Source organism: Sebastes fasciatus, chromosome 13, assembly GCF_043250625.1.
Source record: "Sebastes fasciatus isolate fSebFas1 chromosome 13, fSebFas1.pri, whole genome shotgun sequence".
Taxonomy (NCBI): Eukaryota; Metazoa; Chordata; class Actinopteri; order Perciformes; family Sebastidae; genus Sebastes; species Sebastes fasciatus.
The window spans coordinates 26,080,822-26,105,212 of NC_133807.1; the positions used below are offsets into that span (position 1 = coordinate 26,080,822).

At 38.2% G+C, this 24,391-nt stretch overlaps 1 protein-coding gene across 1 annotated transcript; it reads left to right on the forward strand.

The window, feature by feature from the left end:
- Window positions 1–7,191: 7,191 nt before the first annotated feature.
- On the forward strand, window positions 7,192–23,441 carry hs3st3b1a (heparan sulfate (glucosamine) 3-O-sulfotransferase 3B1a). Its single transcript, XM_074656508.1, has 2 exons — window positions 7,192–8,011; window positions 21,820–23,441. The coding sequence occupies exons 1-2, from the start codon at window positions 7,533–7,535 to the stop codon at window positions 22,436–22,438; spliced, it is 1,098 nt and encodes a 365-aa protein (XP_074512609.1). The 5' UTR covers window positions 7,192–7,532; the 3' UTR covers window positions 22,439–23,441.
- The last annotated feature ends 950 nt before the right edge of the window (window positions 23,442–24,391 follow it).

Sequence of the window (24,391 nt, forward strand, 5' to 3'; positions counted from 1 at the left end):
GCAGTGGGACCGACGGCCTTTGACCCCCAAGAGGAGGTGCTAACACACACACACCGGGAACAAACTTTTGGTGGCGTTTCAGAAGTCGTGATCACACTTCTTCATCACCACCACACCCCTATAAAACGTAAATTATTAACTTTTATGGATCCCACAAACACGCTGATAGCGTGTGTTTACGTAGGACGGCGTTGTTTGGAATGATTACAAGAGCAATTATGAAGGATTATGAGGCCAATCAGCTCTGAGTCACCGGACCGTTCCTCCCACAATACCAGGAAACGTGTGAAGCTGTTAAAGAAACAGCTGATCCGTGACACATATTTTCTTGTCACTTGTTTTGTGCTGTAAAGCTGACGTTTGCAGTTCAAATGACAGAAGTGCACATGTAACGATGTAAACATGTCTTAAATCGTCGTGGGAGACTTTTGTATTCTGTTTTCAAGATCACGAGCAGCAGAAAGCTCTATTCTCTGTGTATTCTCTATTTGTCATCCAAATAACTTGACAGGACTTTTGACACAGGAAAGTTTATATTTTGTGTTTTATACCAAACAAGGGGAGACAAACTGGATGATTGATGTCAAGTTCTTACATCTCAAACAGCTGTAAGCCTTTACTGTAATAAGAAAAGATGTTATTCTTCACTTGTGCTGCTGATCTTATCCTTATTCCATCATATCTGAAAATAAAAATGAGTCACATTTTACTGACAAGGACTTGGTTTGTAATGTAATCCAGTGTGTGTGATATTAAAAAGGCTGTAATCATGTTTAGGTAGGAGGGATTGCTCAGCTCCTCTGGTAGTTCAGCCCTCCTGTGTTTCTGCGTCAATAACCACAAAAGAAAGACAGAACAGGAAAGGAACCTTGACAAATTTCAAAATAAAAGTAATGCTAGTGAGTATTTTGTACAGAACAGCTGTTTTTAATGCAAATAGTAGTACCAAAACCCAAAGACAATAACTTACAAAAGGTGTATGCATTGATTTCACCGTTGGAACACATATTTGCACATAATAATTAGCAATTAGCATCACTAATAAAGGTGATATGCTCAATTAACCCAATTTGTTGAGATAATTTGCATATAATTGTTATTGCTGGCATGGGAAACATTCATTTACCAAAGCAGATATGAACTAAAAACAAAAATCTGGTCCTCTCTCTAGGTAACATGGTGTAGAGGTCGTGTTGATCAGCCTCTATCTGTTTGGCGACGCCTGGAAGCTGCTTGACATTATCCTGGATCCATCTTCTCATATATGTTTCACATTCTATTTATCATTTTTATTTTGTCATATGGATTATCTATATTGTATTTTCATGATGTTGTTACTCTGCATACACGACATCTATTGCACGTCTGTCCATCCTGGAAGAGGGATCCCTCCAGTGTTGCTCTTCCTGAGGTTTCTTCCATTTTTTTCCCTGTTAAAAAGGCGTTCAATGTTTTCCTCATCCGATGAGAGGGTCGCACTGTAAAGGACAGAGGGTGTTGTATCCTGTACTGTTTTTAAAGGCGAATTTGTGATTTGTGATATTGAGCTACACGAATAAAATTGACTTGACTTGCATATTATGATATAACCTTTGAATACAGTGACATCATGGTAGTAATATTATTTATTATTTACTATTTGTTTGAGATGACAAGGACTGTTTTTTTTTATATTAAAGGGTGTGACTTTTTTTTTTTTTTACTTACATAATATTGCTTTGAATTAACACAAGGCTTTACTGCAGCCTGAAAGCCAAAATGTGTTTTCATGAGTGTAAAGAAAAATGGAAGTACATTCTTAAATGCCCCAGACTTTCTTTATTCATCGTGGTCTAAATATGAATCTTTTTTTTTTTTTATTATTTTTCTTTTCAGAACTTTTTGTTTTGGACATTATTTCAGACTTTTTTTTCAGACATTTTTCAGTTGTTTTTTTTGGACACTTTTTCAGATCTTTTTTTTTCAGACATTTTTCAGATCTTTTATTTCGGAAATTTTTTTAGATCTCTTTTTTCGGACATTTATTCGGACATTTTTTGTCCCACATTTTTCAGATCTTTTTTTCAGACTTTTTTTTCGGACATTTTTTCAGACTTTTTTTTCAGACTTTTTTCAGATCTTTTTTTTCATACTTTTTGTTTTAGACTTCTTTTTCAGACATTTTTCAGATCTTTTTTTTCAGACTTTTTTTTCAGATATTTTTCAGACATTTTTTCAGACATTTTTTTTTGGACTTTTTTTTAGATCTTTTTTTTAGGACATTTTTCAGATCTTTTTTTTTGGGGCATTTTTCAGATCTTTTTTTTCTCAGACTTTTTGATTTAGACATTTTTTAAGACTTTTTTTTCAGACATTTTTCAGATCTTTTTTTTCGGACATTTTTTTCGATTTTTTTTTTTCAGACATTTTTAAGATCTTTTTTTTCAGTCTTTTTTTGTCCGACATTTTTCAGATTTTTTTTTTCGGACATTTTTCAGATCTTTTTTTGGACACTTTTTGTTTTGGACATTTTTTTAGATTTTTTTTTCAGACATTTTTAAGATATTTTTTTCAGACTTTTTTTTCGGACATTTTTCAGATATTTTTTTTTGGAAATTTTTCAGATATTTTTTTTCAGACTTTTTTTAAGATTTTTTTCAATCTTTTTTTTCGGACTTTTTTTTTGACACTTTTTTTTGGACATTTTTTTAGATTTTTTTTCCAGACATTTTTAAGATTTTTTTTTTCAGTCTTTTTTTGTCCGACATTTTTCAGATTTCTTTTTCAGACTTTTTTTTCAGATTTTTTTCAGATCTTTTTTGGTAATTTTTTTAGATATTTTTTTTCCAGACATTTTTTTAGATATTTTTTTTCAGAACTTTTTTTAGACTTTTTTTTCAGAGATTTTTTTTCAGAATTTTTGTTTTAGACTTTCTTTCAGACTTTTTTTGTCCGACATTCTTCAGATATTTTTTTTCAGACACATTTCAGACTTTTTTTTCAGACATTTTTCAGACATTTGTTTTGGACATTTTTTTAGATCTTTTTTTTTCAGACATTTTTTCAGATTTTTTTTTCAGACATTTTTTTCAGACTTTTTTTTCAGACATTTTTTTCAGACTTTTTCAGATCTTTTTTTTTGGTAATTTTTTTAAATATTTTTTTTCCAGACATTTTTAAGATCTTTTTTTTCAGACTTTTTTTTCAGGACATTTTTCAGATCTTTTTTTTTGGAAATTTTTCAGATCTATTTTTTCAGACACATTTCAGACTTTTTTTTCAGACATTTTTTTTTGGACATTTTTTTAGATCTTTTTTTTTCCAGACATTTTTCAGATCTTTTTTTTTGGTAATTTTTTTAAATATTTTTTTTCCAGACATTTTTTTAGATCTTTTTTTTCGGACATTTTTTCCGATTTTTTTTTTCAGACTTTTTTTCAGACTTTTTTTTCAGGACATTTTTCAGATCTTTTTTTTCAGACATTTTTTTTGGACATTTTTTTAGATCTTTTTTTTCCAGACATTTTTTTAGATCTTTTTTTTCAGAACTTTTTTCAGACTTTTTTTTCAGATATTTTTTTGTTCGAAATCTTTCAGATTTTTTTTCGGACATTTTTTCAGACTTTTTTTTCGGACATTTTTTCAGATGTTTTTTTTGGACACTTTTTCAGATCTTTTTTTTTCAGACATTTTTCAGATCTTTTATTTCGGAAATTTTTTTAGATCTCTTTTTTCGGACATTTATTCGGACATTTTTTGTCCCACATTTTTCAGATCTTTTTTTCAGACTTTTTTTTCGGACATTTTTTCAGACTTTTTTTTCAGACTTTTTTCAGATCTTTTTTTTCATACTTTTTGTTTTAGACTTCTTTTTCAGACATTTTTCAGATCTTTTTTTTCAGACTTTTTTTTCAGATATTTTTCAGACATTTTTTCAGACATTTTTTTTTGGACTTTTTTTTAGATCTTTTTTTTAGGACATTTTTCAGATCTTTTTTTTTGGGGCATTTTTCAGATCTTTTTTTTCTCAGACTTTTTGATTTAGACATTTTTTAAGACTTTTTTTTCAGACATTTTTCAGATCTTTTTTTTCGGACATTTTTTTCGATTTTTTTTTTTCAGACATTTTTAAGATCTTTTTTTTCAGTCTTTTTTTGTCCGACATTTTTCAGATTTTTTTTTTCGGACATTTTTCAGATCTTTTTTTGGACACTTTTTGTTTTGGACATTTTTTTAGATTTTTTTTTCAGACATTTTTAAGATATTTTTTTCAGACTTTTTTTTAGGACATTTTTCAGATATTTTTTTTTGGAAATTTTTCAGATATTTTTTTTCAGACTTTTTTTAAGATTTTTTTCAATCTTTTTTTTCGGACTTTTTTTTGGACATTTTTTTAGATTTTTTTTCCAGACATTTTTAAGATTTTTTTTTTCAGTCTTTTTTTGTCCGACATTTTTCAGATTTCTTTTTCAGACTTTTTTTTCAGATTTTTTTCAGATCTTTTTTGGTAATTTTTTTAGATATTTTTTTTCCAGACATTTTTTTAGATATTTTTTTTCAGAACTTTTTTTAGACTTTTTTTTCAGAGATTTTTTTTCAGAATTTTTGTTTTAGACTTTCTTTCAGACTTTTTTTGTCCGACATTCTTCAGATATTTTTTTTCAGACACATTTCAGACTTTTTTTTCAGACATTTTTCAGACATTTGTTTTGGACATTTTTTTAGATCTTTTTTTTTCAGACATTTTTTCAGATTTTTTTTTCAGACATTTTTTTCAGACTTTTTTTTCAGACATTTTTTTCAGACTTTTTCAGATCTTTTTTTTTGGTAATTTTTTTAAATATTTTTTTTCCAGACATTTTTAAGATCTTTTTTTTCAGACTTTTTTTTCAGGACATTTTTCAGATCTTTTTTTATGGAAATTTTTCAGATCTATTTTTTCAGACACATTTCAGACTTTTTTTTCAGACATTTTTTTTTGGACATTTTTTTAGATCTTTTTTTTTCCAGACATTTTTCAGATCTTTTTTTTTGGTAATTTTTTTAAATATTTTTTTTCCAGACATTTTTTTAGATCTTTTTTTTCGGACATTTTTTCAGATTTTTTTTTTCAGACTTTTTTTCAGACTTTTTTTTCAGGACATTTTTCAGATCTTTTTTTTCAGACATTTTTTTTTGGACATTTTTTTAGATCTTTTTTTTCCAGACATTTTTTTAGATCTTTTTTTTCAGAACTTTTTTCAGACTTTTTTTTCAGATATTTTTTTGTTCGAAATCTTTCAGATTTTTTTTCGGACATTTTTTCAGACTTTTTTTTCGGACATTTTTTCAGATCTTTTTTTTTGGAAATTTTTCAGATCTTTTTTTTCAGACTTTTTGTTTTAGACATTTTTTCAGACTTTTTTTTCAGACTTTTTCAGATCTTTTTTTTTGGTAATTTTTTTTAAATATTTTTTTTTCAGACTTTTTTTCAGACTTTTTTTTCAGGACATTTTTTTTCTGGACATTTTTTTAGATCTTTTTTTTCCAGACATTTTTTTAGATCTATTTTTTCAGACACATTTCAGACTTTTTTTTCAGACATTTTTTTTGGACATTTTTTTAGATCTTTTTTTTCCAGACATTTTTTTAGATATTTTTTTTCAGAACTTTTTTCAGACTTTTTTTTCAGATATTTTTTTGTTCGACATTTTTCAGATTTTTTTTCGGACATTTTTTCAGATCTTTTTTTTTGGAAATTTTTCAGATCTTTTTTTTCAGACTTTTTTTGTTCGACATTTTTCATATTTTTTTTTCAGACACATTTCAGACTTTTTTTTCAGACATTTTTCAGACTTTTTTTTTGGACATTTTTTTAGATCTTTTTTTTTCAGACATTTTTCAGATCTTTTTTTTCAGACATTTTTCAGACTTTTTTTCAAACTTTTTTTTCAGACTTTTTTTGTTCAACATTTTTCATATTTTTTTTTCAGACTTTTTTTTCAGACATTTTTCAGACATTTTTTTTGGAAATTTTTTTAGATCTTTTTTTCCCAGACATTTTTAAGATCTTTTTTTCAGACTTTTTTTTCAGACATTTTTTCAGATCTTTTTTTTGGACTTTTTTTTAACTTTTTTTTTGGACACTTTTTTTTGGAAACTTTTTGTTTTGGACATTTTTCAGATTTTTTTTTCAGACATTTTTTTCAGACGTTTTTTCAGATCTGTTTTTTTGGAAAAAAAATTTGGAAATATTTTTAGATCTTTTTTTTCCAGAGATTTTTTTCAGAATTTTTTCAGATCTTTTTTTTTTGGAAATTTTTCAGATCTTTTTTTTCAGACATTTTTCAGATCTTTTTTTTGGACTTTTTTTTAAACTTTGTTTTTGGACACTTTTCTTTGGACATTTTTTTAGAAAAAAAAAAAATGTTCAGACTTTTTTTTCAAATCTTTTTTTCAGACATTTTTCAGATCTTTTTTTTGGACTTTTTTTTAAACTTTGTTTTTGGACACTTTTTTTTGGACATTTTTTTAGAAAAAAAAAAAATGTTCAGACTTTTTTTTCAAATCTTTTTTTCAGACATTTTTCAGATCGTTTTTTTTCAGACTTTTTTTCCCCGACATTTTTCAGATCGTTTTTTTCGGACATTTTTTCAGACTTTTTTTTCGGACATTTTTTTAGATTTTTTTCAGACATTTTTAAGATCTTTTTTTTGGACTTTTTTTTAAACTTTGTTTTTGGACACTTTTCTTTGGACATTTTTTTAGAAAAAAAAAAAATGTTCAGACTTTTTTTTCAAATCTTTTTTTCAGACATTTTTCAGATCGTTTTTTTTCAGACTTTTTTTCCCCGACATTTTTCAGATCGTTTTTTTCGGAAATTTTTTCAGACTTTTTTTTCGGACATTTTTTTAGATTTTTTTCAGACATTTTTAAGATCTTTTTTTTCAGACTTTTTTTCAGACATTTTTTCAGAATTTGAAAGCTTATAATAATATAATAATATTAATATTGAATGAATGAAAATACTGTGAGGAAAACATGTTTTGGTGCTTGATGATTAATTTCCTAGGATACAAATATTATTTTTTTATTTTCTGAGCTTTAGTCTTGACTACACCGTAACCCAAGTTTATTTTGAAAGGCCCTACAGGAAGTATGTTGTCCCCACTCTGTCCTGCTTGATGCTGCTGCCTAGATAACTTGGTGCTGCTGTGTGACTGAGCGCTCACACACTGAGAGCAAGTGATGGGAGACAAACTGAGTCTCTGACGCGCGTAACGCTCACCTGCTGATATTTCCACTGACTCTTTTGTGATTTAATTTTTTCATTTTTTCCACATTTTTCTTTCTATCAAGAATTATAATAATAAAAAAATCTATCACATACTCCAAGCAGAAGTGGAGTTGAAGAAATCTCAGTTTCCATGTTGCCTATAATTAGTGTTTTGAGAAGCTGCGCACCGGTTGTCCAGGATGTCCAGCAGGATTGGAGTCATGGAGACACTGGAGGACTGATGCGCCTTTTGCCAACATGCCTGTTAACTGGAATATAACTTTTTCCCGGCGGTCCTATGGAATATAGTCCGATTTTACACAATCTACATGTTGTGCCATCATCACCCCACGTGAAAAACAAACTGTTTGTGTTCTGCATAATGCTGTCCCTCTGGGTGTATATGATTTATTGCTGTGTTGGCTACTGCTCCACGGTGCCAAACCTGTCGACCTACAGCTCCTCGGTGCGCAACGACTCTGAGGTGGACAACCAGGAGTCCTCTGTCTCTGTGGGTTCGTCCAGGGACTTACTGAATAACGAGAACGACTTGGACAGCAGAGGAGACGAGTGGGCGCTGGATGATGATAATGCCATGTCAGGTTTCCTCAATGAGTCTGAGAGTAAAAAGTTGCCTCAGGCCATCATCATCGGGGTGAAGAAAGGAGGGACCCGGGCTCTGCTGGAGTTCCTACGGCTGCATCCGGACATCAGGGCGGTGGGAGCAGAGCCGCACTTCTTCGACCGCAACTACGACAAGGGACTGGAGTGGTACAGGTATATAACACATGATCTCATCTGATGAAACATTCATCCAGAGATAGAGATAGATAGTCAACTGGCAGCTTCACTTACACATTTACATAAAGTGTATGGAGGCTCTCTGGAAGCAAAACTCTTTACTAGAATTAAACACATCATTTGTTCCTCCTCTGAAAACCTCTGAAATGCAACTTTTATTTACTTTATATCACATGATCTGATCTGATAAAACATTCATCCAGAGATAGAGATAGTCATCTGGGTGCTTCACTTACACATTTACATAAAGTGTATGGAGGCTCTCTGGAACTCTTTTCCAGAATAAAACACAAACATTATTTGTTTCTCTTCTGAAAACCTCTGAAATGCAACTTTTATCTACTTTCTATAATATGATTTAACCATATAAAACCCACAAGACAGTAGGCTGGAATATCTATAATAGATTAAATAAATTCATATTACATCTGGTTGTGTCCACCAAGGCAAAAACATTGTAAACTGACTAGCTCCTTTAAAAGTCTATTGTCATGTAACCTTTAACTTTATTATATTGCACCACCATATAGCTACTATATTATATTGTCTTGACAACAACAGTTAAACAGTTCTGCTAGTGATAAATTAACTTATATTTCTGTAAGTTTCCAAGGATATTAGGTGTGCAAGGTAATAAAATATGATATTAAGATCCAAGAAAGTGGGAAAATAAAATAATGATATTGTGCAATTACTGTAAAGAAAGTTATTTTTACTGACAAGGACAAGTATGAATCTAACAGTAGGTTGAAAAGAGGAATTAAAAGAATGCTCATTTAATAGTAGATTATGGTTTTGTAGTGACGTTTGATATGTGCTGTGACTTTATAATTAAGATAATCAACATGACAAATTGTGAACATCTTTAGTCTCCGGTTTAATAAAGACACTAATACGGTGGTGTTTAAAGTCACCTTCAGTTTACCATGTCGATTACTTTCATTATTCATCTTTTCTAGGGCTGCCATTTGATTAAAATATTCAATGCCGATTTATCGCAAATTAATCACACATTTTTAATCTGTTCAAAATGTACCTTAAAGGGAGATTTGTCAAGTATTTAATACTCTTATCAACATGGGAGTGGGAAAATATGCTGCTTTATACAAATGTTTGTATATAGTTATTATTGGAAATCAATTAACAACACAAAACAATGACACATATTGTCCAGAAACCCTCACAGGTACTGCATTTAGCATACAAAATATGCTGAAATCATATCATGGCTCAACTCAAGCCCAACAGGCAACAACAGCCGTCAGTGTGTCAGTGTGCTGACTTGACTATGACTTGCCCCAAACTGCATGTGATTATCATAAAGTGGGCATGTCTGTAAAGGGGAGACTCGTGGGTACACATAGAACCCATTTTCATTCACATATCTTGAGGTCAGAGGTCAAGGGACCCCTTCGAAAATGGCCATGCCAGTTTTTCCTAAATTTAGCGGTGCAAGTTTGGAGCATTATTTAGCCTCCTTCCTGACAAGCTAGGTTTTCAAGTTTCATAAGATGACAGTATCTTCACTCTAGCTTTAAAACTGAGCCCGATACAACCTCCGGGAGATTGATTAATGCGTTAAAGAAATTAGTGGTGTTAAAACGAATTTGCGTTTAACGCGTTATTGTCGTGTTTACTTTGACAGCCCTAATCTTTTCACATGAGGGAAGCAGGTGTAATGTATGATATCTACTTCTGCATTCACAGTAAACGGTTACATTGTAGGTATATTGTTAATAGAAATGAAACTGAAACTCAGCCAATAACACGTTGATAATGAGGTGATAGGTGTTGATATACGTTATGAAGAGCAGGACATTTTAACATCTAGATGATGCACCTTAACTGCAGGCGTAATCAAACCTCTAATGTCAGTTCAATCAGGAGAGATCCCATATCGAATGAACAATAATGTATTACATGGTGCGTGATAAGTAGAATAGTGCAAAGTCATTGGCGATTAGACTCCATCGTGATGTAGTATATAAAAGGGGGTAGTCTGGACACTGGTGGTGGTGGTGGTGAAGGGAGTAGCTGAAGATCCGATGAAGGGATGTGGAGCAGGACTGGGCACTGAATATGATGAAGACTGGAGATGAAGGGGTGGAGGCGGGTTTCATCGGTTTGCACTGAAATGAGAACTGACAGCAGCAGAGAGGAGTTTTAAAATTCGATTGCAACGATATGATTGGCTCAGGGAGAACGTGGACGAATCTGTTTGGTTATAAGAGTGAAACACCCCAAAATCAGCTGATAGAGTAGGAGCCAGTGAGAGACAGAAAGGTTGTGAATGGATGAGAGTGTATGGAGGTTTCTCCTGATTGAACTTCCGCATAACCTTCATTTCTATAAAGACTAAAACGTGACATTTCAGGCAACTCTCCTCAGCCATGTTCATTTCCAAAGCACAATCGATTTCCTGTTTGTTTGCATGACCTTCACTCAGAGTTCCCGTCCTTGGACGTAGACTTGCTGTGGCTCTCTGACAGGAAGGGAGCACCAGGTAGGAGAAGAAGATAAAGCAGCAGAGCTTCCATTTAGGTTTGACATGAATCCTGGATGCAGTTCAAAGACAGAAACAACCCTTTGTGGTTTATGTTTAGGAGTCAGCAAGTTGCATCATGCCGTCATCCTTGAGTAGCCGGCAGCGTGATTCAAGATTATGAGTTCCAGGGTATTGATTCAGTGCAGTCATTTGTTTTCATCTTCTATCCAAATACACATCACTGTCAGAGATTCAGGGCCTGAGGCTGCTTACAACTTCAACGTTGAGTAACATTTTTATTGTATTCTCTGCCATGGCAACTGTTGTCCTTGTAGCATGCCTCACTATCTCAATATGCCGAATCTCTTTACTATTGACTCAGCTGCTCAGTTGCACAACTTGTAGTGGGAATAAACCACAAACACACGATATTCATGGAAATTATTGATCTTTTATGTGCCCAAAATGTTCCTGGAAATGAGTTTGGCATTGAATGCTTTACACTAGAGCAGCCAAGGGATAATAAGAGCTGTTTCAAGTGTCCATTTGACTGAGCCGAGGGATTAACAGGCAATGTCAAAGGATCTAGACACTGTTTCAAAGCTGGCTCCGTAAAGCTACAATAGGGGAAGCGAAGCATTGTTCAAAGGGACTTCTCGCTTAAGCTCCTTTAAGAATTTCCGGACAGGTTTAGGGCATTTTTTGATGGTCAGTGTGTGGAGAGTGCTCTTTTGTCCATCTCTACAGACTGAGCAACAAGGACAAGTTGAAATCGTCCTCAGCTTGAAGATTTTTAACTTCCTCATCCTGTTTTTACACGTGATGCACGAGTAGGCCATGCATGTTAAAGGGTAACTTTGAACATTTTCAACCTGCTGGACCCTGTTTTCCCATGTTTTTGTGTCTAATTGACTAATGGGGACAGCAATTTCTGAAATTGGTCCACTATTGAGGTAGAGCGCTGTAAGTGAGCAGCGTCAATGTAACGTTACGTCCACTAAAACTGCTTGTTTTTGCCACTGACAGGCTCAGATTGTTATTTTAAGTGTCTGACAACATTATTGAAAGGACCCTACAGAGAAATTAAATGTTTCTCTTACCTTTCCTTTGATCCAGTCTGTTTGTTATTGTGTCCAAGTCCCGATCAAGAAGAAGTCTCGTTGTTAAATCTGGATATCCGTATACTCTGGCTCAAATAAATACAGGCGGCCATCGAATTCAAAGACCTCGTCCACATTGTGGAAATTATCTAAATATTTAGCCATGACATTGAAAGTCTTTTAGATAAACTACAGGCCCTGACACACCAAGCCGACTCCAACACAACAAACTCTGCCCAGCTTGCGTTTTCACCATGCATGTATTCCACTATTCCACCGTTGTCTTCCGGCAACACGTCACCTCGCCAGACTTCAGAACGAGACTACTCCTTGAGCGAGACTCTTTCCATAATGTCAGACACTTATAATAACAATCAGAGCCTGTCATGACAAAAACAAGCACATTTAGTGGACGTAAATGGCGGCGCCAGCTTGCCCCAATAGCACCATATTGCAGCCCATTAGCAACCGCCGTCTACAGCGCTCTCCCTCAATACTGGACCAGTTTCAGAAATTGTTGTCCCTATTAGTGTGTTAGACACAAAAAACGTGAAGATGGGGTTGAAAAATACCGAAGTTACCCTTTAAGGATGGATACAATAAAATGCTATAATAGTCAAAGAAGCAGTTGTATATAATTGAGACGTGCCGGCAACTTGTTCACAGTGGCAGCTTGTGGATGTGGGAAACTGTTTCATCTTGGGACATCATGTATAACGAAGGCTTCTTTTCCCAGAGAGGTTATCTGGCTAATTAAAACAACTTGGCTTGAGTTGTCACAGTGAGAGCACTGTGCCACAGATTGACCCCATACAGCCGAGCGCCATGACATCGAGTCGACTCTTAATGATCATTTAGTGGAGTACAGAAAAAAAAGCCCTCCAACCGTACTTGGAGTTTTTGTTGACTTGATAAATGAGCATTTTTATATGGCAGTTTGGCACACCTTTACACCTTTTTGAAGCCTGTTGAAACGCTTCTTCATGCAGTCCTACGTCTTGTCTGCACTGTCTTAAAGATAAGAGCATAAAGCCAGGCGGAGGTGTGTGTGGATTTGTTTTCCCATATGTTTCACGTCGTTGCCCCCAGACTAATGGCGTGCAGTAGCTTCGGGGAGAGAGGAGCGGTCCGCTGGGTGGGCTTATCAGCTCCTGTGGTGGCATTGAGTTGTGCTCACGCCATTTATCTGCTGTGATTGGTGTGTCCATCCTGCTGGAGGTCTGCGCTGTTCATCCTGCTGGAGGCCCCACATAGCGGAGAGGCCCCCTCGCACAGCAGGACGCCAACCACAATGCAGCACGTTGTCGCCCAATCGGCAGAAACGGAGGAGCAGGCAGACGATTGTGCGCGGCCCCTCCTTTCTTTAATAACAGCACCGACTTCCTCCCGTATGTCTTGTTTTGGCAGGTTAATACTCATCTGCTGAATGAACGCTCAAATCAAGCTCTTCTGTGTTTCAGACTGTAGAAGTGACTTAATTGTTGAGATTGTGTTTTCCCTCTTGAGGCTCCGTGTATAGAACAATGAGCGGCCTTCTTACTAACTCACCGAGGGTGTCAGAGAAGACGGCCTAATCCTCCTCAGAGCCCCAGGGAGGCTTACTGCGGGCCAGTGGCAGATAGAGGGCAGTAAATTTAAAGTGAGTCTTTAGAAAGCGCAACAGTATTATGGAGCTCAGTGAAAGGGGACGCTGGAGAACCCCCGAGGTCTGCATTAACCCGGACAATAAAGGAGCAGACAATTAGTGTGAAACATGTTTTCTCTGCCTTCACTTTGTATGCAAATGTGCTCAGAGGGGTGAAAGTGCCCTTTGACGAAGCCCAGCAGGAGTTCATCAGAAAGAGCATTCACTGGAACCTGCCCAAGAAAAGACTCACTTTAAGCTTTTTAGCCTGAAAGTTGACTTTCAGAGATCTCTGTGTGGAAAAGTTGCGTTTTTCCCAAGGGAAGGTTCATTCGAGTCCGCTGGTGGAATTTCGCTTGCTCGACACTTTCGGCTCTTTGCAGGGGACACAGGGGGATCGGCGTAAGTGAGAGTGAGAGCGAGAGCTCTCAATATAGGTATATCCCCCGGCTTAAACTAATGTGTCAGCACACTGACAGGAAAAGCATTGATAATGAGGTGCTTCAAAGAAACAATTCACACATGCTACACATTCCTAAAATATTTCCACAAACCGTAAAACCTTGCACTCTAAAACTTTATCAGATTGTTTCCTCCAATAGACTGAAAATGATTCCTAAAATAAGTCAATAATGTGCACTTCCCCCTCCCTATTCTAGAGATTGAAGGTTTAATTTGCTGCAACAACCCCCTGGGCTTCTGCTTCAGGCAATTTGTCAAACCACAGCACTTATTACAGCACGTTAGAAACACCGAAACAAAACATGTTCACTCCATTATATCCCCTTGAGTTGTTGACTTCCTCATCTCTTTCTTTTTGTAGTATCTTCAGAGGGATTGTGTTGTTTCCTGCGTCTGTCTTTCTCTCCGCTGCATGACAGCGAGTCAGAGCGACTTTAGAAAGCCCCAATCTGCCTCAGCCATCTCTGGGCCGCTTCTTTGAAGTCTTGTTTGGTTTTGCTGATCCTCTCAGACCAGCATGCGTCTGCGGGGAATTACCGACCACTATATACGTTACATTACAGGCAAAGAATGGCTTTTCTCATCCCGTTCAATGGAAACTCTAACATCATAATTGTGGATGTTTTGACAGAGTAAACAATGCCCATATTTATTGAAGTGAAAATCATTGTGACACTCCCAGCTGCAGTATCGCTTTGCTCTTTATAGCATGACATTATTGCCTGTATTAGTATCAGAATATAGCCAACAATTACAGTATTGTTTCTGACATATTATTTAGTTTTGCTATATAAAACCACATTTGGTTACATGGACACATAAACTATATCACCTGCTCTCTTGGCTGTAGCTGTTCCTTACAGTTTCTGTTCATTCAGAACTCCTCCAACACTTCATTCCAACAAACTGTACTGAAGCTCACTGGATTATATTGGTTAGTGTTGTTGGACTTGTTTGACCAAGTCTTTCTTTAGTCGTGGCTTTCGCTGCTTTCTCTGAAGCCACTTTGTCACTCATTCAGAATTCCCTTTGTACCCTGTGGCATTCTTGCTTGGTGGGTAATTTTAGATCATTCTAGGTTATTCTATTCTGGTTAATAGTGCTGCTTAATAGAGTCCTGATTTAGCATGAAACTCCTATAACACTGTATAGCGACAGACTGGGTCGAGTATAGCGGCTGACTGGGTCGAGTGACCGACCAACTGGGTTGAGTATAGCGACAGATTGGATAGAGTGGGGAACCCAGTCGACTGGGTCGAGTACAGTGACCCACTGGGTATAGCGGCCGACTGGGTCGAGTTTAGCGACCAATTGGGCCGAGTTAAGTGACCAATTTGGCCGAGTTTAGTGACCGACTGGGTCAAGTATAGCGGTCGACTGGGTCGAATTTAGTGACCGACTGGGTCGAGTTTAGCGACCAATTGGGCCGAGTTTAGTGACCGACTGGGTCAATTATTGCATACGACTGGGTCGAGTATCGCGACTGACTGTGTTGAGCAACCAACCGCCGACTAGGTTGAGGATAGCATACGACTAGGTCGAGTACAGCATACGACTAGGTCGAGTACAGCATACGACTAGGTCGAGTATAGCATACGACTAGGTCGAGTATAGTATACGACTAGGTCGAGTATAGCGGCCAACTGGGTCGAGTTTAGTGACCGACTGGGTCAAATATTGCGTACGACTGGGTCGAGTATCGCGACTGACTGGGTTGAGCAACCAACCGCCGACTAGGTTGAGGATAGCATACGACTAGGTCGAGTACAGCATACGACTAGGTCGAGTATAGCATACGACTAGGTCGAGTACAGCATACGACTAGGTCGAGTATAGTATACGACTAGGTCGAGTACAGCATACGACTAGGTCGAGTATAGCGGCCAACTGGGTCGAGTATAGCGACCGGCTGGGTCGAGATTAGTGACCAAATGGGTTGAGTATAGTCCTTGTGTGTTAAATAGGTTGGCAGGATGAGGGTTAAAGCATACATCCATACTGAAATTGATTTTATGTGCATTACCGATTCTGATCATTTAAACAAAAAGTGTAACAACATCCAGTGTGACTGCTTTGGCATTGTTGGTTTATGTTTTTCCTGCACCACCACCCTGAGGAACAGTGCTCGCTGGTTCTAGAAAACAACCGACTGTCAGGATTGTTATGTGTTAATGTAAGGCTGACAGTTGTGTGAGGGAAGCCAGCATGTCTCACGCACTGTTCCTCCTCCTCCTCCTCCTCCTCCTCCTCCTCCTCCTCCTCCTCCTCCTCCTCCTCCTCCTCCTCCTCTTCTCTGCAAACTGGGCCTGTCTCCCTCAGACAGCCAGGTGGCCTTGAGTTCTGCATACTGACAGTAATAATGGAGGATGGGAAAAAGGCATTCTCTGCACTATCATTGCTGTTCAGGAATGCTGTTTAGATACTGAGTGTAGAGCGCGATGACGATGACTTTCACACGCATGATAAGACGGGGCTGCAGTGACCAAAGAGCACCTCCCCTTAAGATGCCTTCCTCTTTTGATTTCTGTCTGGAAATCATCTCACAGTATATTGGTCAGATTATCATAAGTGGCTGCATACCACCACCTCTCATCCTGTCTTTGAGACCGATTCCCACAGTAGCTCAACCGCTCTCCGAGCTGCAGTGTGAGATTAGGACTCATCATGACATTAGATAACGCAGAGCTTTTTTTTTCTGGAGCGGTCCCTTGTCAGTGTGGTCTGAAAAGCTGAAATATAGATGCCAATTAGAGTCAGTCAAGCAGAATACTGCAGGATACAAAAAAGTGTCGGGAGTTTTCACTTGCTCCTTACTTTGGTGAACTCATCGCCGAGGGCATCATCCAGTGGCCGAGCACGCGCGGCGACGTTGTAAATACCTACCTTTGAACCCGCTTCCTGATAGCAGCGAATGTAAACAAGGCACCAGCTTTCAAACGCTTTCTACCCAGCAGCAACTTTAATGGACACACCTGACGGCCCAGCAGACTAAACACAGAAAAGTTACGCAACACCACTCCTGGATTAATATCTGTGAGGGGGTTGTTGCAGTTATCTCGTGCTACTGCTGCAGGAAAATGCAGACGCAGCATCTAAAGTGGACGCTGACTTAAAAACATAAACCCTGTTCAGACCTGGCATTAACATGCGTCCTGAGTGATCACAAGTGGACAGCTTTAAATACGTCTGTTCACACCTAGTATTAGAATATGTCGTGTAGTAAACACAATACAGCAGATGTTGCGACGTAATATTACATGAATGTCAGTAGTAATATCCTACATATTCGTGAATTTGAGTACATTTAATTGACATCAAAATAAAAGGTTATTGTACTGGCGATCCCCGGGGACCTCCGCGCCGCCGACACCGCGGAGACTGCCGCCTTTGCCATGAAACAGCGGGGGATATGCAGGCGGGCGGTCGTCAGCTCCATGCAAAGCAGCAGAACAAAAACAGCAACACATCTCCGACAGTATGATAATAATGCACTTTGTGTGCCTAGTCTGATAGTCTGTAGATTATGTAGCCTATAGATAAGATATATTTCAATAAAATACAGTCGTACCAACAGAATACAGTCGAGCACAGAGGCCGTTTCCATGCTGCGAGGCCGACCAGCGCTCACGTCTCTCTGTCTATTCACATGAGGAGCGCAGTGAAACCCCACGGATCCCAGCTGGACGTCAGTTGAGTAGCTAAAAGAATGTGGCCATATGTGGCCCAGACCACCTCTGAATGTGGTCTGAGTGATCAGATCTCAATGCGTCTTGAGTGCGTTCACACCTGTACTTAGAGCTGTCCAATTGTGATCCAATCACTCAGAACGCATGTTAATACCAGGTCTGAACAGGCCCTCAGACTTAGACTTAGGCTTCTGGGTCAGGGGGGGTCGACTCCATCCTCCAACAGTGCACCTGATTCCATCTAATCCTCTCTTTGCCTTCCTCTCAGTCTCTTAACAGTCTTCCTCCGTTATCTCCTCAGCCCCTGCTGCTCTCCTGCGAGTCTAACAGGACAGGTTAGAGGGCAGAGGATGTTTGTGTGTATGCCCCGGGCATCAATACAGATTTATTTTTAGTGCACCAATTATAGGTAGAAACTCTTCAAAGCTGAGACTCCTCGCTTTTTGACTTTACAGCCCACTTAGATGTTACAATTTTAGAGCAAAGCAACGCTTTCAGCTTTATGAAGTCAAATAGAAACATGCAAAATTCATGAAGGGGGCAAAAGTCAGCACGCTGTGGCTCAATTCTAGAGAGAGGACTGTTTTGTATGTTTTTACTGCCTTGAAGCTGAATGATGATGCCTTTGCATGGCTGATTGATAAATGAGGATGCACCGAAACCTATTGGTTCCAGGCGACATTGTTTATTAAGCAGAACAAATTGTGAAAGCTTGCTACATCTGCCCCCCCGAAGGCAACTCCCTCACTCTCTCGCTCAGTCAGAGACGCTCTCCCCTTGCTCTATCTCTGCTAAGATGAATAATGCATGCACTTCTCACACAGATTGTTTTGCTCGGGGACTAAGTGGAAAGTTTGATTGGTACAGTAGTAAGTTTTTGTGTCCCTGGAGGCGCTCCGCTTGTGTGTATCCAAGAGATGCCGACGATAATTGCGGGAGGTTCCGATAGAGTTGTTTGTGTGTCTCTCGCACCTATTGCCTTGATTAGGTTTGTGGTGTTTCCACCCATACAAGTGGAATAAATGTGTAAGACATCCATAGATAGGAAAGAGCAGGTGACATTAGGTGATGACATTGCATAAGGAAGAGAGCCCCTTGTGTGTTTGTGGCTCTAACGAGGTACGGGTGATGCCTGTTCCTGTAATCACTAAAGCTTTTTTTTCCCAGCGCTCTGCACAGCAAAATCTCTCAGACCATTTTCTGCTCGTTTCCACCACACACATTTGTAAGATGAAAGCTGCTGGGTTTGGAGGGGGATAGTGAAGCTCCTTGTGCGTGTACCAACAGATGTTTGCGAAATTATTGTAATCACTTTAATGACATAGCTGCTCCGCTTTCCCGTTTGTTCGCTTTCGATCAACCGCGCACAATCAAAACACGAGGATATCAGCAAATGTTGTGATAATTAACGATTTACATTTTGACTGACTTGAACCATAATGAGGTATGTTGGGGTTTGTGAACACACGACAACGCATCGTGGCATATATTTATTTCCATAGAGCAGGAAACGAGATATCTGCACATTGCTGTTGCTTTCAAGGCATTTGTTGAATCTGTATGACATGATATACTCCGATGAAGGACTACAGGGACCAAAATGTTAGTTTGATGCAGTTAATGCATAAATCTCTTAAATCTTTGTGTGTGAATCTCATTTTCTGCTCCCATAGTGAGGCTAGAAAACATAGGAGTGATGTCATGTTCACAAGCATCGGCCCCCAAGAAGATATTGTATCTCTAATACACCTGCATAAGAAATACTGCATGTGCAAGTATTTTTACACATATAACAAGTGGGGACGTGTTCGTAGCTGGTCGATTGCAAACGCAATACCCCTGCAATAAATGCTAGTTGTAAAGTTTAAAATGCTAAATTTTGGATTACTATACAATTTACATTGTAAATTGTTGGGGTGGATGTAGTGGGCTACCTCCGGGTCTGAAAAGTGAAGCCAATGCTGAAGTGCCTAAAACTTGCATTCTTTCTAACAGCCAGCAGGGGGCGACTCCTCTGGTTGCAAAAAAAAGTCTGATTGTATAGAAGTCTATGAGAAAATGAGCCTACTTCTCACTTGATTTATTACCTCAGTAAACATTGTAAACATGAGTTTATGGTCTCAATCGCTAGTTTCAAGTCTTCTTCAATACAGCATGATGTTCATTTAGTGAATGATGGTCCCATTTAGAGTCAAATAGACCGTAAAGCAGGGTATGCTTTAGGGCGTGGCTACCTTGTGATTGACAGGTTGCTACGGCATTGTCCAGCCTGGGAGTTGTCCGTGTTTTCGTCTTAATTTACCTTCGCCCAATAGTAATTTTTCTTGAGCAGAGTTTGAATGCCTCATAATAACTCAATGGCACCTCCGTTGACGTTAGTAGCTTCATTATTTAGCCAAGCAGGAATGTGCTGCTCACCTGCTTCTGACAGGTAACGTTACTAACTCTCCTGCTGCTGATTTCAACACAGGTTTGTTATTCACAGTCGCAGCATTATCAGGAAAAAAATAGGTTGCATTCCTTAGTAGCGTCATGCTTTTGATTGATTTATTTCTCTCCACCGTGGCTCCGGTCCCAAACAAACTGAAACATGATACAGCGTGCGTATGCGTCAACACAGAGGAATCGATAGTTACGGAGGCATGATGTACCAGGGAATCGGACAACTAAGAACTCGTTCTTAACGGGAACCGGTTCTCTATTCCCATCACTGGTGTTTTCCCTGCCTGCCAAAGTGGCGGATGAGGAACATTTTCATATAAAAATTACGTTTGATGCAACATAACCTGCCAACACCCATAAAATGTGAACACCATTCTGACAAAGTCTCACAAAATGTAATGAGATTTGGTTGCATTCAGCCGTACAGGAGTTTGTGTTATTGTGTCCATCACTTATATTTCTTCTTGGATTAACTGCTCACCATTGAGTCTCGTCGTCGTGGCCACATATCTCTCCTCCTCTCTCCAGAGACAAGCAGCCACCCAGCCAGCCAACCAGGCAGTCAACCAGCCTCTAATGCTCTAGCGTGTTTGGCTTAGTCCTAATCCCCCTTGGCTCACTTTAGCCATTATCCAGTCAGGGCTGCAGTTAACAGGCTATATTATGATCAACCCGAGCCATCCAGGGTCAAGATGAATATGCAGTTATGGGAACAGACAGCTCTCAAAGCTTTGCATTTCCTCCTGAGGAATGCAGGGCTCCTCCAAATCTTCACATTTGACACAAAATCACAGACAAATATGTTGAGAAAGGTGCAGAGACAGTCATCTTCTGTCTTGGCATGAAGCATAGCGCTGCCTATTCACAGTTAAACCGTCCTTTGTATAATGTAATGAAGGTGTGGAATATTTCAAGTGTGAGGACTGAAAGAGGATTGAGGTCTTAGAGTAGATTAAATGCAGCAGCGGCAGATGAATGTATTCCTTTAGGGTTTGTATTTAGAACATGTCATGAGCTGTGCATTGTGTTCACACGCAATCACAGATGATTGTTAGGACTCCTGCTTTACCTACCAGTTCCTGTCACTTCAGGTACAGACTCCGTTAATGTGGCTCATGATGTCTACAATTGTCTCCTTGATGATGATTGATTTGCTCCTGCTCCGACAGTACGTTAAACCTGCCGTGGAGCCACAGCGTCAATGTTAATCTCATCTTCCTGTATGTAAGGTGCTTTAAAGTAGTGGTGGAAAGAAGAATAGAATATATAATGGTACAGAGTGGGGCTGTCAATCGAATAAAAGATTTAATCATGATTAATCGCAAATTAATCACACAGTTTTTATCTGTTCAAAATGTACCTTTAAAGGGAGAGTTGTCAAGTATTTAATACTCTTATCAACATGGGAGCCGGCAAATATGCTGCTTTATGCAAATGTATGTATATATTTATTATTGGAAATCAATTATCAACACAAAACAATGATAAATATTGTCCAGAAACCCTCACAGGTACTGCATTTAGCATAAAAAATATGCTCAAATCATAACATAAAGTGGGCATGTCTGTATATCTCTAAATGGGAGACTCTTGGGTACCCATAGAACCCATTTTCATTCACATATCTTGAGGTCAGAGGTCAAGGGACCCCTTTGAAAATCACCAAACCCAAAATTTAATGCAAGTTTGGAGCACTATGTAGGCTCTTTCGCGACAAGCTAGTATGACATGGTTATACCATACCATACCAATGGATTCTTTCGGTTTTCTAGTTTCATATGATACCAGTATCTTCACTGTAACTTTAAAATTGAGCCCGCTACAACCGAAAAACCGCAAGTTGCAATAATGCGTTAATTAGTGGCGTTAAAACAAATTTGTGTGAAAGTGTTATTAGTGTAACTTTGACAGCCCTAGTACAGAGTTATTGTTTTTTTGTGGCTGCAGCATAAATGTAAATCAGTGTGTTTGTGTGTTTTTTGCAGGGAATTGATGCCCAAGTCATCAGAGGGCCAGTTGACCATGGAGAAGACTCCCAGCTACTACGTCACCAAGGAGGTCCCCGCAAGAATCTACACCATGTCTAAAGACACAAAGCTGATTGTAGTGGTCCGGGATCCCGTCACCCGGGCCATCTCAGACTACACCCAGACTCGCTCCAAGAAGCCGGACATCCCGTCCTTCGAGAGCCTGACCTTTAAGAACATGTCGGCGGGTCTGATTGACACCACGTGGAGCGCCGTTCAAATCGGCATGTACGCCAAGCACCTCGAGCGCTGGCTCCAGTATTTCCCCGCGGAGCAGCTGCTGTTTGTCAGCGGAGAGCGTCTGATCAGCGACCCCGCGGGCGAGATGGCTCGCGTCCAGGACTTCCTCGGAGTCAGGAGGGTGGTGACGGAGAAGCATTTCCACTTTAACCCGGCGAAGGGCTTCCCCTGCCTTAAGAGACCCGAGGGGAACAGCAAGCCACACTGCCTGGGCAAAACCAAAGGCAGGACCCATCCTAATATTGACCCAGAGGTGGTGCAGAGGCTACGGGACTTCTATAAACCCTTTAATAGCAAGTTTTACCAGATGACTGGTCATGACTTTGGCTGGGACTGAGAGACAGACTCATGCTGGTCTGTGTATTTCACTCTGGACATATTGTTGTATGTACAGTATTTGGTGGATGTGTAAAAAGTTCAGAAGTCTATTTTATGATAATTTATTGTTATGATATTAACTCACTAAGCTGCCTAACCAGTTTATTCATGATCCACAACAAACATCATGTTCCAGTTTTAATTCTCATCGAGTACGTTCTTATAAAAGCACAATGTTTTTTACGGGTATTATGAGCAGGGTCCTTTTTTTTCCCCCATCAGGACATTTTTTTGGGCTTCTTTTACTTTTCCAAATGTTGCTTTTGCTTCACCTTAAGCTGAACGCGATCCAAACTTTACAAACAACAGGTAATATCCCCTTAACATTTGCCTGACCCTCAGAGGTCTGTGGACCCACTTAGTCAGGTCGATACAGGCCCCAGCTGATCCAGTGCCACTTGCCAGGTGGATCAATACAGTAATAGCTCCTCATCATGTCAATTAGACCTGAGTGATGGCACTGCCTTGATCTCCCGGGCACTGCAATAAAACATGGATCCATTAATGGTAGTAAGTTTATGGTTGACCCTCGAGCCAACTTCAAATTAATATAATAAGATACGTTTCCACTGCAATGTTTTGACTTAACCACTATTTATAGCATTTCAACAGAGGAATGTTGGTGAGGATCCAATAGAGGCTCCTGTCACGATACTTTTGGGATGTTTTAATTAAAACCTGCTGCACAGGCTTCATAAGGCCTCATCATTTATTGCTCTCTCCAAAAAGAAAATGATTCATATGGCTTAATCACATTCATCGATCTGTACTGAAATGACTCTCATGGATCATCCTGTGCAGCTTTTTTCTTTTATTTAATTTTATTTTTTTTACCACAGGTAATACTAGATGTGTTAAATAGCCGTGTTTCCATTCAATTGTCAAGCAAATTTTAAGCGAACTTTTGAAATGTCGCAAAAGAAATTGCAAATTAATCACACATTTTTTATCCGTTCAAAATGTACCTTAAAGGGAGATTTGTCAAGTATTTAATACTCTTAGCAACATGGGAGTGGACAAATATGCTGCTTTATGGAAATGTATGTATATATTAATTATTGTAAATCAATTAACAACACAAAACAATGACAAATATTGTCCAGAAACCCTCACAGGTACTGCATTTAGCATAAAAATATGCTCAAATCATAACATGGCAAACTGCAGCCTAACAGGCAACAACAGCTGTCAGTGTGTCAGTGTGCTGACTTGACTATGACTTGTCTTAAACTGCATGTGATTATCATAAAGTGGGCATGTCTGTAAAGGGGAGACTCGTGGGTACCCATAGAACCCATTTTCATTCACATATCTTGAGGTCAGAGGTCAAGGGACCCCTTTAAAATTGGCCAGGCCAATTTTTCCTCGCCAAAATTTATGTAAATTTGGAGCGTTATTTACGTTATTTACCATAAACCATTTAGCTATTTTAAAAATATGTGAATGGAAACACGGCTAATGATGCACTTACCCATGATACACTAACTGAATGATAGCTCAAGAGAATCAAAATAAACCTACCTTCAGGACCAAAATTCCTCATTTAAATATCATGTATGGTTGAGTTTTATTCAACCTTTATAGACTTACATCCGTCAGCATTTTAACAGACGTCATTCCACTATGATGTGCTGCAACCCCGTTGTTGTAGAGGCACTATTTTTGCTGTATGCATTGCTTTACAAACATGGAAATGAAGCAGGTTTGACTGAGAAATTGATAAACTGGTACGGTCATGTCATTTTTATGAAGTAAGAAAATAAATATGTTTTACCAAAATCATAAAAAGTCTCATGTTTGGCTTTACTAGGCCTATATTAAAATTATTTTACTATATTAGATTGAAAATACTGGTTTATGTCATTTGGCTGTTTGTAGCTATACCTATGAAGAGCAATGCACTGTTATTTTA

Bases quoted from the DNA above. Each gene is read 5' to 3' on its own strand.
- hs3st3b1a (XM_074656508.1), top strand. From the start codon at position 7,533: ATGGAATATAGTCCGATTTTACACAATCTACATGTTGTGCCATCATCA. The intron at 8,012-21,819 runs GTATATAACACA...TGTTTTTTGCAG, and splicing joins AAGGGACTGGAGTGGTACAG to GGAATTGATGCCCAAGTCAT.